General features: G+C 32.1%; 1 protein-coding gene across 1 annotated transcript; it reads right to left on the minus strand.

Moving 5' to 3' along the window:
* Window positions 1-1,132: 1,132 nt before the first annotated feature.
* LOC133295100 (uncharacterized) lies at window positions 1,133-2,497 on the minus strand. Its single transcript, XM_061493900.1, has 2 exons — window positions 2,333-2,497; window positions 1,133-1,648 (listed from the first exon to the last, which is right to left on the minus strand). The coding sequence occupies exons 1-2, from the start codon at window positions 2,495-2,497 to the stop codon at window positions 1,133-1,135; spliced, it is 681 nt and encodes a 226-aa protein (XP_061349884.1).
* Between the last annotated feature and the right edge of the window lie 11,900 nt (window positions 2,498-14,397).

The raw sequence follows: 14,397 nt of genomic DNA on the forward strand, positions 1-14,397 counted from the left end.
AGTGGGATCTAACCCTCACAAAGATTAAAGTGGTAGCAAACTAATTATAACAAAACTTTAATTAGTAAGTCAAGGATATGAAAAAACACTATTATTCATGATCTAACCCTCACAAAGATTCCCACTGAATGCATTTTTGGGGAGGGGGCTGAACCTTTAGCCATCACTGTTCCCCCGCACTCCGAATTAGTCTCATAGCCGGCTCAAAGAGTCGAAGCTCGTGGGGATACCGGAGGGAGCCAACTCGTCTCAAAGAGATAGTTAGGGTTGGGTAACTCCAAAAAAAGAAAGTGAAAAAAAAAAGACTCACTATTTTAACTACCGGACGTGACTTAATTAACAAAATAACTTCTTAAACAGATTTTATTTATGATGTAAAAACCACGCACATCTCACCTAAAAGCTGAAGCTAATAAGGAAAGATTCATTAATAATTTTTTATATTCCTCTAGCACATTTTATTACATAAGAGTTCTTTGAATTTGAAATGTGAATATTGCGCAGACTTTTTTTTTTTTTCTTCCTATTTTGTGCTGACTTAATTTTACCAGAAAATAAAAGTGATAAGGATCCAACTCTAAATCTTATGATCGTGTAGGCTCTAATACTATAATACACAATTATATCACCTAAGAACTTAACCTAATAAGTGAAGCTTCGTCAATAATTTTTTTATATTTTACTAACAAACCCAGAACTGTGTAACCTTGGCCAAGCAAATGCAGAAGTGGGTATTAGTCACTTGTGATTTTTGAAGAAGAAAAAAAAACAGTATTTTTTTGGAAGAAAGCAGAAAGTAAAATCTATTGGAGGCAAAAATAAAGTTGGACTATCAATTGGAGCATCGCTTTCATCTTATACATTTATGTGTGGGTGTGTATTTTTTGGTGTAGATTTGATCTTATATTTAGGAATAATGTTCCAGCATGACTTGATGCTTTTGGGCCTTTCAGATTAGTTGCATAGACTTGAGATACCATTAACTATCAAATCATCCATAAATTCATACATGGGCTCAAATTGAACATGGCTCAAATTAGAGCAAAAATCATCTTTACCCAACCCCAATTAAAATTTCAACTCAATTTTTTAAAATCTCAACTTCTCGAGGGTATATATTGCCCTGGCTATGCTATTTTACATTGATACATTGTTTATGGCTTTGTGGGAATTTACATACAAAATCAAACTCACGCAACACACAAACCAACGCCAAGGAGGATAAAAACACTGGCACTGGACCCACCATCCATAGCATCATAGGAAGAGCAATTATGAACACCCTATTGCCAATAAGAGCTAATGTGAACCCTCTTTCTAATATACTTTGTGTATAATCCCCAGACAAGAAGTCCCCATAAGCATTCATTAGAAAATTGGCATCAATCAGAAATCCTATGGCCATAGAACTGCATAAGAAGCTAATCACCAAGCAAACTGATGCAGAGCCATACTTCAAAACAAAGACTTTATCTGACTTTGAGCCAAAAAATTCACTGCTAAAGAGATAATGGCTTGCATTGTAGGAGTTGTTGGTTAGAGCTGCCAAAGCTATGTTAACAAGAATGGTTATTGAAGCTGTGAATATGGTGGCCATAAGAGTGTTCCTCATGCTTTGCACAATCAGCATAGCCTTCTTATCATCACCCTGCACCGTTAACAAGCCAAATCTAAGGAACATTGAAGCTCCTATTACCCAATTCAATGAGAGAGCAAATTTTATTTTTGTAAAATGGGACCAAATTGTAACATATATTACTTTTTAAAAATTATCTAAGGTAAAAGTATTTTTGTCTTTGCGGCAGAAAGATTTATCTACCACAGACATATTTTTACGAGGATCCGACGTCGGATCCTGGTGAATTGTATCTGTGACAGATAATTTTTTTGCCAAAGTTGCAGAAAAATGGAACCTTATCGAACTATATTAAAAAATAAAAATATTATCTAACTATATAAAAAAATAAAAATATATATAAATTAAGGCAGGATCTTTTAACTCTAGTATAAAATTAAAAGGTCTTATTTTCCATTTCAGCCGTTTGTTTACGTTCATTTGACGGCTATAATTTATTGAATTATATATATCAAATAATTATTAATTTCAAATAAATTATAACCATCAAATGAACAAAAATCAACCGCTAAAATAAAAAATAAAACTTTTTAATCTTATCTTGAAGACAAAAAAACCTCATATAAATTTAGAAGGGACAATCATTATCTATACGCTCACAATTAAAGGTTTTTAATACTAGTGTCTAGCTCCCTCCACCACTAACCCAATTCATGAATAAGCATGTATATGCAACTAATCACACACAATGGCTACCTGATTTAAGTTGAGACCCCAAGCTGTCCTCCTTAGCTTATTGATTCCATAACTTGTATGTGAAGGTTTGTTCTTGATGGTGTGACAGAGATAGGCATGGTAACCTAGCGTAATGAAAAGACTCAAAGGGATCAATATGGTATCCATATAAACAGGCACTTCCATCTTTCTCAGTGATGAAGCAATAAATAAGAAGATTTGGCCTTAGGGGTTGGTTTGGTAACCCTGAATAAAATGAGGTGCCTTTTTATATTGGGCTCTTCTCTCAGATCGAGAATGCCATGGAAAGCAGAATGGTATATAAGAAAATGAATAATGCATTATGAGATAATTTTTAATTATAGTTATTGCCACTGCTCCTCTCTATAGTGGGAATGATATAATGGACACTAAACTTGAGTCCGTGGGGTTTGAGTCATACGGAATTCATGTATATATATACTATATGCATGCTACCTAATATGCCACAAAAGTCAAATTGAAAGCAGGGACTTAGTGACCTAATTAAATATTCACTAGCCATGGTGTTTGATTAAAAGGTGTTAGAATATACAAGCAATACATATGCGTCACAACAGGAAGGGAACAGATTATAGCATATGCTATATACACAACTTTTTTTTATATCAACGAATGACGAAAAAATAAACGATAAATAACATATGTTTTAAGATGTAAAAATATTTATTTATCATAAAATACGTGGTTATTTCATATTTGCATGTTGTTCATTGATATAAATTTAATGTACAACAAGGGTGCATATACCTTCATTTTGGATTTGATTATGGGAGAAGGTTTTTGGTGATTTCCCTGGTTCAAGTAAGCTTAACGTTTTTTTTGAAGAATCTAGAGATGGTTTTATAACTGTTGTATGCTATCCTTAAGGATAGGGCAAATTCAGAATTTTAAACGCGGAGTTTAGACAAAAGATTAAATAAATATCTTGTACAATATATATATATATATATATATATATATATATATATATATATAAGGGGTGATTCTTTTGAAATATATATATATATATATATATATATATATATATATATATATATATATATATATCTCTTTCTCTCTCTCTCTCTCTATATATATATATATATATATATATATATATATATATATATAAGGGGTGATTCTTTTGACATACTCTCCAGTCTCCACCTCAGCTGTTGATGGACGAAAATCAACGGTCGTCATTTGTAGTATAATTAATAATTAATTATTAATATGACTTCCTAAACTATAACCGTTAGATGAGCAAAAATCAACGGTTAAGATGAAGACTTGTAAGTCTTACTCTGAAGTCAATATATATATATATATATATATATATATATATATATATATATATATATATAGGGCTTATTGTTTCTCAAGTTACTTGAGATAACTTTATCTCCGGCTACTAAATTATAACCATAAAGAAGGATCGATGGTGATAAAAAAAGAGAGAGAAAAAGGGAATCATATAACCATTCAAAGGTGAATCAATTAATATAATAAAATAAATAAACAAAAAGACGTAATTTTTGGATGGATGGAGATAAATATATCTCAAGCTGCTTGCGAAATATTTTTCTCATATATATATAGGGTCTATCGGATGTCCAATAATTGTACATAAGATTTGTTAGGAATGTGGCTTCCATACTCAAGAGGGGGGGTGAATTGAGTATTACAAGATTTTCGCAAAAGCCCCCTTCTAGTTTCTAAAAAATCATTTCAAGCAAACTTTGATATGTAGAAAGCTAATCAATATATTCAGACAATCCATAATATATAATATATCACAATTATAGAACTTATACTAGCACATACAAGATATCAGAGAAGCAATTAAAGTGCTAAAAATAAAGAGTTTAGAGTTTAGAGAATTGTAAACACAATATATCCTGGTTCGGTCACCACCACTTGTGACCTACGTCCAGACTGAAGCCGCTCGATCAACTCTTTCACTAGTGGTCAAGCTTCACGGGTGCTTGACAAACCTTTACAATCTTCCAAAATTTCGGGTTCTTGGATACCTTACAATCTCCAAGTTTACGGGTACTTGGTAACCTTACAATTCACTCCAAATTTAGTTAGGTATTTGACCACCTCTCAAACAATGGGTCTCACAACCATTTCAACTCAAGAATACAAGGAGGAAAATATTTAGAAATGAATGTACACTCTCAAAGTGTGGATATACAACTTGAAGCACTATGTATGAGTATATGAATTTTCAAGATATGAGCTCAAATATGTTTGATCTTTGAAAGATATGAAAGAATATGCAAGTGATAGTGTATAAGCTCTCAAAGTATGCTTAACATGTGTAGAAATGATGTCCAATGTTTTTTAGTCATTGGGAATGCATATATAGTATTTTCATTGAAAACTAGCCGTTTATAGCCGTTGGGATCTCATTTGAAAAACTAGCCGTTTTATAGCTGTTTATAGCCGTTGGGATCATTTTTGAAAAATTATCCGTTTTATAGCCGTTGGGATCTGTTGCAGTGGTAATCGATTCCCAACTTGACAACAAGAACACTGTTTCGTATTTTGGCCATAATTTGAGTTATACTTGTCGGATTGATGTGATCTTAGTCTCGTTGGAAAGATAAAAGAGAGATCTATAACTTTTATGAAGAACGCAAGATCCAAATCCATCATATTAGATACGAAAAATTGAATGGAAGGAAGCAGTGAAATTAAGCAATAACTTTTAAGTTCAAATGTGTTCTAGCTTGCTTCCAACTACTTTTTGTGAAAGATCTTGACTTGATAAATATGTTTTGAAGTTATAAAATATGTCAAGGATCTTTTCCATGAATTTTTCAAATTTCTTTCAAGTATATAAACGTTATGATTATGCAATTTGGAAAACACATTTACTTTGAGAAAAACTTTGAGCTCATGCAATGCAATCTATCATATACCCTCACATATACTTTAAGTCTTTAAGATATATTCTAAATATGATTTTAGACTTAGCTTCATGTCTTGTGTCTTGGATCTTTTCTTGAACTTGATGCTTTGACTTGTTGAATATGACAATGCTTGACACTTTGTTGGTTTTGATCATTTTTCACCATGGTTATGATATTGAGCTTCTCTTAGATGTTGTCTATAGTTTGTTGTCTTTGATCTTGGTGTTGCTCTTCTAATTATTCCTTGTTGCTTTTGATCCAATGATCTTGCCACTTTGATATGACATTACTCTTCTTGTGTGGTTGCATCATACATCTTCAATATCCACATATGGTTGATGCTTTTTGCTCTTGATCAATGCTCTTCTTTTTTTATTGTTGCCATTTTGTTATCATCAAAGCATATCTTGTATCTACAAGATTGTGTCTAGTCACCCCTTATAACTATCTACTCTCAGGAGTACATAGTTATAATATTAAAGTTGTTTTTTCTTTTCTTTTTCTCTCCACGTCAGCCGACAAGATTTTGAAAAGTTTGTGAAGAGAGAAAAAAAATCAACTTTAATATTATAATTATCTATTCTTCAGGTTACATAGTTATAAGAGGGTGACTGGACAAAACCTTATATACAGTCACATGACAAACAATATTGCCACATATATATATATAGAGGGATCTACCAATTTTTTTTTTCATTTTTACCTTGCCTACCACTCTCCAACGCTGTTTGATCAGAATTTCAACTAACCTTTATCATTTCTTTCTACTCTTGAGATTCTGATCTAACGGTATTGGAGAGTGGTAGGCAAGATATGCATGAAAAAAGATAGGTAAAATAACCTATATATATATATATATAGGGATTTACATTTCTGCAGCTGCTGTACATGCATCAATTAAATACTTGCCATATATATACGTGAAGGCATTAAATGCGGGGAATCATAACCATGCAAAAGATAAAAATATTAAATGTGGAGAATCATAACCATACACCTGTCATTGTTGTACGTAAAATGGCTGTAGAAATGATTTTATCATATATATATATATATATAGCGTAGGATATTTTCTTACGTCGGTGTAAGACTAAGAAGTCTTATACTAAATCTAAATCATTGATTTTATTGCATTTAATGACTCAAATATCTAATAAATCAGAACCGTTAGATATAAATAGGATCAACGATCAGGATTGAGAATGTAATTTACACTGGCGTAAAATGATCCCGGCCCTATATATATAATTACATGAGATAACAAAATTTTAACTATTGCACAATAAAACAAATTTGATTCATATTCAGTAGCTATGTAGCAACGATACCGACACGGGACACGTGACACGATATGACACGACACTCCGACATGTTAATTCTAAAAAATGTTAGATTTCGACACGTTAGGACACGTTTTGATATTAAATAATATTTTTAATTTAATATTCAATAATTCAACAAAAAAATGAATCTAAACTTATAATATTCATAATTTTTGCAAAAAAAATAAGATATCCCAAATATTTATATTAAACTCAATAAAATAATAATCGTAATCTAACGAATCTAATAGTTGGAACTAAAAACTCAACGCAACACAACCTTTGAACCTTTTTTTAAATTTCTATAACGCGTGTTGGAGTGTCGGGGAGTGTCGAAGTGTCCGAGAGTGTCGGAAAGTGTCGGACACGACACGTCAGGATTTTTGAAGTATCGATGCTTCATAGTTCAGTACCATATTATAAATTATAAACACTTAATTGTTAATAGAGTCAAATATAAAATAATTATAGATACAAAACTCCATTTTTTTAGATATATGAGTTGATTTTTCCCTTACCCAACTGATTCAGTTTGAGTACTATCGGATCAATTATAGAAGGTAACTCTCCCATTGCCTCCCTTTTCAATAATTACTTTTTCATTTAAGTAAAAACAAATAACAATTTACCAATAAAATCATCGTTTAAGTGATAATTCATTTTAATTAGTAGTCGAGTTTGAATCCCGTAAATGAAAAAAATGCTCTTGAAAAAGTTGCCTCCTATATAAATCCGACAAACCAGACTTTTTTATTAATTAATAAACAGAAAAATATTTCTGCAGTTACTACAGATAAATTATCTGCATTTACTCTCAAAACGACATTATTTTGGGATTGAAATATTAAGAAATTATAATTATAAAGATTCTAATAACCTGACATAAATTAAAAATATAAAAATACTATAATGTTCGTCTCAAAATAACGTCATATTGAACTTACTACATATAATTTATCTGTAGTGATTGTAGAAAAAGTGAACTCATAATATAAACTATTAAAAAAATTATTATTTAATTCTTTAAAATTTTGAGTTGAATCGATTCTTTAGATTAGGTAAAACAATTCTTTATAAATTAATTCACGAATTTGGTGATAAGATGTGATTTTTTTATGCACTTAACCGTTATTATGTTACAACTTCGAAATAATGATAGATAACTTCGATGAGTGTTGGGGGAAATAGTGAAATGAGGTATTATTGATGAAATCGAAGCACGGGATCAATGTCAGTGTTGTGCATCTCAAATTGTCAATTAATAAGTCACAGAGGTAGGTTTTTTTTTTTTTTTTTTTCATTTAACATGGCTGTGGTATTACATCTTAATGTCGACTAGGGGTGAAACTGAGCCGGGTCGGTTTACAGGGGCCTACATCAGATCAGATCAGACTTAATATATTTTGTATAATAGGCCGGACTTGTGTCTTAAAAAAGCCTGTTTAATAAAAAAACGTAGGCCCACTTTCAAAAGGTCGAACCTATAAGCCCACAGGTCAGCCTATACTGTACTATTTATTTTAAATAAAATAAAATAGAGTAAGTATGTCTTGAAGAAAAAACAAAAGATATAAATTTAATCAATTGCAATTATTTATAACTTAATTATATTCGATTATATTTTAATAGAAATCTTATTTTATTTCTTATATAAGAGGAACCAACATCTCAATATATTAGATTGTATATATAAATATATTAAAAGATTTTTGGGAGAGTTATACTTACTACTAGCATCATGATTTGTTTGTTGGATTCATGTAGTTATTTTAATTTACATAGTATGGATTTGTTTATTGGATCTGATGAAATATATGTTATTTAGTTTGAGCATTTTGCTTTCGAAAATGACTTAAGTGCATATTGTATGAGTTTTGTTATGATTCATGATTCTGTTTGGACGTTGAAATTATGATTTTTGGTGTAGCAACTGAATTTGAGTACTTTGTAAAGTTGATTCATGGTTCTGTTTGGAAGTTAAAAATTAACAGGTTAACGGGCCAAGCCAGGCTATTTGTTTTTTTATAAACGGGCCAAACCGGGCTAACAGTTAGACTCATACTAAGTTTGGGTCAGGCCAAATTAAAATTTTTTAACGTAGACTTAGACTTTTCAGAATAAAACTTGACCCAGCCCAGCTCACTTTCATGTCTACTGGATCTAAACATGTTCCCCTTTTTTCGTGAGCATTGCCGCCCACGTCGGTCACAACAAGACTTACATTATTATTATTATTACTACTTTTTAGTTCAATTGTCAACTCCTACACAATTCTTTTTCATTTTTTTTGAGCTATTTAAAACTTGCTAACCATCTGTCCGTATGCCTAAGTACTCACTTAATATACATAGATAGAACTATTATATGCTTTTTTTTATTCTTAAAATTATTTTTTTTTGTCACTTCGCAAACGTTATTTTTATGTCGATGCATTTTAGGCAATAAAAAGAGGTTTGATGTTTGTTTTTGTTTTTTTTGATAGCCTGATATTTGTTTTTTTAAGTGAGAAAAAGAAATACACAATAAAAATCAAGAGAAAAAATAAGTTTTTTTAAAAAATTTAATTTTTTTAAAAATATTAATTTTATTTAAAATGACCATCCTTTTAAAAAATAAATATTTGTTTTCATTAAAAGAAGTTTAAAACTAATTATAAACTGAAGCTCAATAAATATATCTAAGATGTTTCAAATTTTACTTTTTGTTCAGATCGGTCCATTGTTCAAGGTTTATTCTGATATTATTTATATGTTTATTCACATTAAAAAAACAACTATACATGATTGATAATACTTTACGGGATTTATAAGAGTTATGTTGTAAGAAAAATGATTGTGTAATGTTATAGAGATTCGTTTTGCGAGCCGAGATTTCTTTTTTTTCTTTTTTCTTCAGAAAATATGGGCCTCACAAAATATTGTATGTGTAAGAAAGTTTGCAATGTCATATTAAATGACAAATGCAAACCCCTAGCATTTAAGTTGTATTTACAACCTTATTAGTTATTAAGCCTGTATAAATGCTTTAGATAACTGTTTTCACTTTATTCATCTTTGAATAAATTAAAGGTCAAGGGGCAAATTCGGTGCATAAAGTTTCTAGATTTGCAAGAGTAGAGGTGAATGTGGATTACTTTTATATTTTTACAAAAAAATTGTTGTTGGAATATTAATTCCTTCAAAACTTATGGTGATAATCATTACCTGTAAATCAAGATCCATCATACTAAATTATAAAGTAATATTAACAGAAAGGTGGAGGCATACATGTCTTCATAATAGCGGAATAACTTTGATCTCCTTTGGGGTATGCAGTGTTTCTCAATCAGATAGACTTTATCTTTATTCTTTAGTATATTGTCTCTCTTGATGAGAAAGAGAAATTAGAGTTGTTATTTGAGATATTGGAGATTATAACCCTTTATAGTGTTTTCTTTATTGTTGGGCCAGTAAACTCCTATTATACCTACTTGGCCCAACACTGATATTCACTTATTTGTCTCACACTTATTTAGGAATCTATTTGCACATCTTTATTTGATCACTTTAATTTAGCCAATATAATTATTAATATAATATGCAGCCTACAAATATATTAGGAAATATAATTTTCTAACAATCTTCTACTTGAGATACACATTGACTTGAGATAATTATATTATATATATTTAGTGCACAATTATATGCTATTTATCCTTAGATTCCTCCTCAGATACAATCTGGTCCGTCTCCTATATCAATATGAGATCATGGCAGTTTTTGTCATACTCAAGCGTAACTAAACCTTTCATGGTCATCACACCAATATATTCAAGGACATAGATCAAGTATGGATGAGTGACATGCAAATTAATTACATGCAATGCGATATCTACCATGCCTATTTCCAACTAGTCCAACTTTAGTCCTTATGAGATCAATCCTTAATTTTCTGCATACACAAAGCAGAAACACAAGTACATACAAAGGGAAAATAACATCAAAAAAATTTTTCTGTAGAAAACAAACATATAAATATTTTTACATAGGACACAACTATAAAGAACTCCAACTAAATCATAATGTCATCAAACAAAAAAAAATCCATATGAGCAGTATGCTCATGAAAGACCTTAGGCACTAAGCCTTTAGCAAGCAGATCCACAAGCATGGAGTTTGTCCCTATGTGTTCTATAGAAATCTGACCACTCTAAACTCTTTCTTTAACAACCAGAAACTTTATATCGATGTGCTTCGATTTTGAAGAGCTTTTGTTATTGTTGTAGTACAACACTGCTGACTTATTGGCATAATAAATCTTTAGTGTCTTTGCAACACCACTTACTATACGCAGCCCTGTGACAAAATTTTGCAGCCATACTCCATTGTCGGATGCCTCAAAACAAGCTACAAATTCAGCGATCATAGTAAAGGAAGCTACGAGTGTCTGCATAGCAATCTTCCAAGAAATAGCTCCTCTAGCTAACATGTAAACATAACCTGAAATGGATCTTTTACTGTCTTGGCATCCAGCAAAATCGGAGTCAGTATACCCGATGATCTCCAATTCATCTGACCTCCGATATGTGAGCATGTAATCTCTTGTTCTCTTTAAATACTGCATAACCCTCTTAGCCGCTTTCCAATGATTCACTCCTGGATTGCTCAAGTATCTGTCTAATACTCCCACTATAAATGCTATATCAGGGCGAGTACAAACCAGAGGATACATAAGGCTTCATATTGCCGAAGCATAAGGTACCTTTGTCATTTTCATCATCTCAAGCTTACCTTTGGGGCATTGACTGAGACTAAACTTATCTCCCTTAGATATGGGCATATCTTCTGATGTACAATCCTTCATGCCAAAGCTATACAAAATATTTTCAATATAGTCCTTTTGGGATAACCATAGGATACCTTGAGAGCGATCTCGAAGTATCTGTATTCTTAAGACAATTTATAAAGTAATGAACCAGACTGTGGTTACACTAATTTTTATAAATTATTGAAGTGGTTACATATGAATTGACAATTGTTGTTTGTATTTCACATGGATGGCGCCCTTATTAGTGCTTTGGTCGAGAGGTGGAGACCAAAGACACATACGTTTCATATGACGCAGGGAGAGATGACGATCACATTATAGGACATGGCTGGTATACTTGGCTTGCCTACTGACGGGCAAGTAGTACATACCACTTTGGATTGGTCTGCCAAGTGTTAGCAGGTTTTTGGTCATGCGCCCATTGTTGGCGAAGACATATTTGGTGGCGATCTACATATTCCATACCTGGATAGATTGTATGCCTATTGGGGTCCAGTTACCCAGGATCCTGATGAGGTGAGGTGTTACACTAGGATGCACATTTTGTGATTATTAGGGTCATGTTCATTTTTCCAGACATGTTAACAACTGGAGCAGCAAATGATGATGTATTACGGGGAGAATTGCAAGCAACTGACCTCATAGGTAAAACAACATCATTCGCTCTAGCAATATCCACGTACAACTCTAAGAAATCTTTTATAGACTGGTTCAAGAATTCTTCCATTACCATATCTACATCTTCGTCATCCACCACTTGCAAACTAATGTATTGTTCAGATTGCCATAATCTTGCCTTGACCAGAGTGATTGAGTGGTTATCTTCGAGACCTAAATTTTGGCGAATTTTCTGATGCAATTCAACAATTGTTGAGTTTCGCTTAATACATGATGGCATTTTCTTGCCTTCAAAAATTACACCGCGACGACCGTCCATTTTCCTACCCTTATAATATAGAACAACACAAATAAAATCAGAATTTGAACTCATTCTTAAAAATATTAAAGAAAAATACAAAACAGAATATGAATAAACAGGTAAAAAAATTTATGTAAAAGAGTATGGATTGATGATGGAGAATAGTTGTGAAGAGTGTGGAAAGAGGATAGGGGTTGAAATAGGGAAGAATTGGGGCACTCACACCCTGATTGGGCAAGTTTGCCACGCAAGTCACGCCCCCCTGTGGGGTGTGTCTCTCTCATCAAAGAAAAATTACTTAGTATTAATTACTTAAAGTTGGGATCTTTGAGGTTTTCGGGTTAAAATTTGATAACAGTTCAAAGAAAAAATTACACCGGGTGTCACTAAATGACAAAAAGCCACTTGAGTGTCATGGCAAAATCCTAAAAACAAAAGGAGACCCTCTTCCTCACCCTCATCAGCAGCCCAACAGCCCCCTCTCTCTCTATGTTTGAGTTTTCAAATTTCTCCTCCTTCTCTCTAAGATTTCACCACTTAAACTTCATCAAAATACAAAACACTTTTCACAAATCTTGTTCCTTAGCCTTGAACTTTTGAAAGCTTATGTTCTTGACCCTTGGACCCTCCATTTTCGTGGCTAAACTTTCCCATATAGCAGCTGCATATTCCTTCCTTTTATGGCAAAAAATGGTGGTTGAAGCTCCTTGTTGAAGAACACTCCTACTTTGGTCATTCTTTGAGTTTCTAGTGTAAGTTCCTTACATTTTCTTCTTGAAAAACCCTACCTTTACTCTTTTAAATTTATGTTCTTGGTTCTAAATCCTTGAATATCTTATGAAAGTGTGTTCTTGGTGAAAAAGAAGCATTCTTAGTAAGTAAAGGTTGGAGCTTGAACTAAATGAGTCATCTTGAAGAAGTAAGACTTGGATCCATGGAAAAGATGACTCCAAACCTTTTTTTCCCCACTTTTCATTTCGGCAATGATGAGATTATGATGATGATGATGTTGTAAATTATTAAAAATGGTGTCTTGATGTCTAAATGTGTTGGTAGATGTCTTAATCAAGAAAGATGAAGACTTGTTAGAGAAAGTGCCACCTTTGGTTTATGTGTGAGTTGTTCTTGAAGTTGATGAATTAAGAACCCTAAAAATCACATGTTTTGATTCTGCCCTAGCTATTAAAATGAGTGTTTAATGGTTAAAATTAATAAACATGGTACCTTTGGGGACGAAAGACTTAAAGGACTTGATTAAATAAAAAAAGTATGTCAAAAGACAAGTAAAACCCCTAATTTCACCACCTATGCATTTCGGCCATGTATGTACTCCTTAGGGTTTTATAACACCTCATAATTCTATAACATATTATTATATTTTAAAATATGGATTAAAGGGTAGGATTAGTGAAAATCCTGAATTTGGAGTCAAAATACGTAAAAAAAGTAAAACGGTAATTTGCAAAACACGTAACCCTAGGAAAGAAAATTTGAGTAGAAGGTTTCAAATGGAAAAACTAACCTTGGAAATGGATTCAGAACGAAAAATTGAGTGGTTAGGTAAGTTTCTAAAAAATTGATGAATATGAAAAATTGATGAATAATGTTTTTATCGGGTAAAAATACTGCGGTGCAGTTGCATCGTAAAATCTGCCAAATGAATTTTAAGCTCAAGGTTTCGAAATAAGTCATAAATGGTATATAAGACTGGGAATTATGATTTTTTGTAAAAATTGAATTAAATTAGGGTTTTTAGAGAAGCGTGCCCACAATGCACATAACAGCTTAAAAATGTGATTTCACCGAACGACCAGAAAACTCCGAATTCATCTGATCAAGGACAATTAAAGGACATCTGTGAATGTTAAAATTTGAGGTTTCTAAATAGTCTAAGAATTAATAGACATTTAGTAGTAAGCGAGAGATTTGAATTAATGGATGTTTCTCTCTCCTAGAACACGCCCTTTGTGGGGCATGTCTCTCTTTAAACTGTCACGCCCCCTGTGGAGCGTGTTTGAGTGCTATACATTTATAAATACATTCAAAACGACTATGTTTTTGTAATTTTTTATTAAAAAGCAATATTTAAACTTTTTTGCC

The sequence above is a fragment of the Gastrolobium bilobum genome, unplaced genomic scaffold (genome assembly GCF_033153095.1).
Source record: "Gastrolobium bilobum isolate Gb01-03AN ecotype WA unplaced genomic scaffold, APGP_CSIRO_Gbil_v1 utg10722, whole genome shotgun sequence".
NCBI lineage: Eukaryota > Viridiplantae > Streptophyta > Magnoliopsida > Fabales > Fabaceae > Gastrolobium > Gastrolobium bilobum.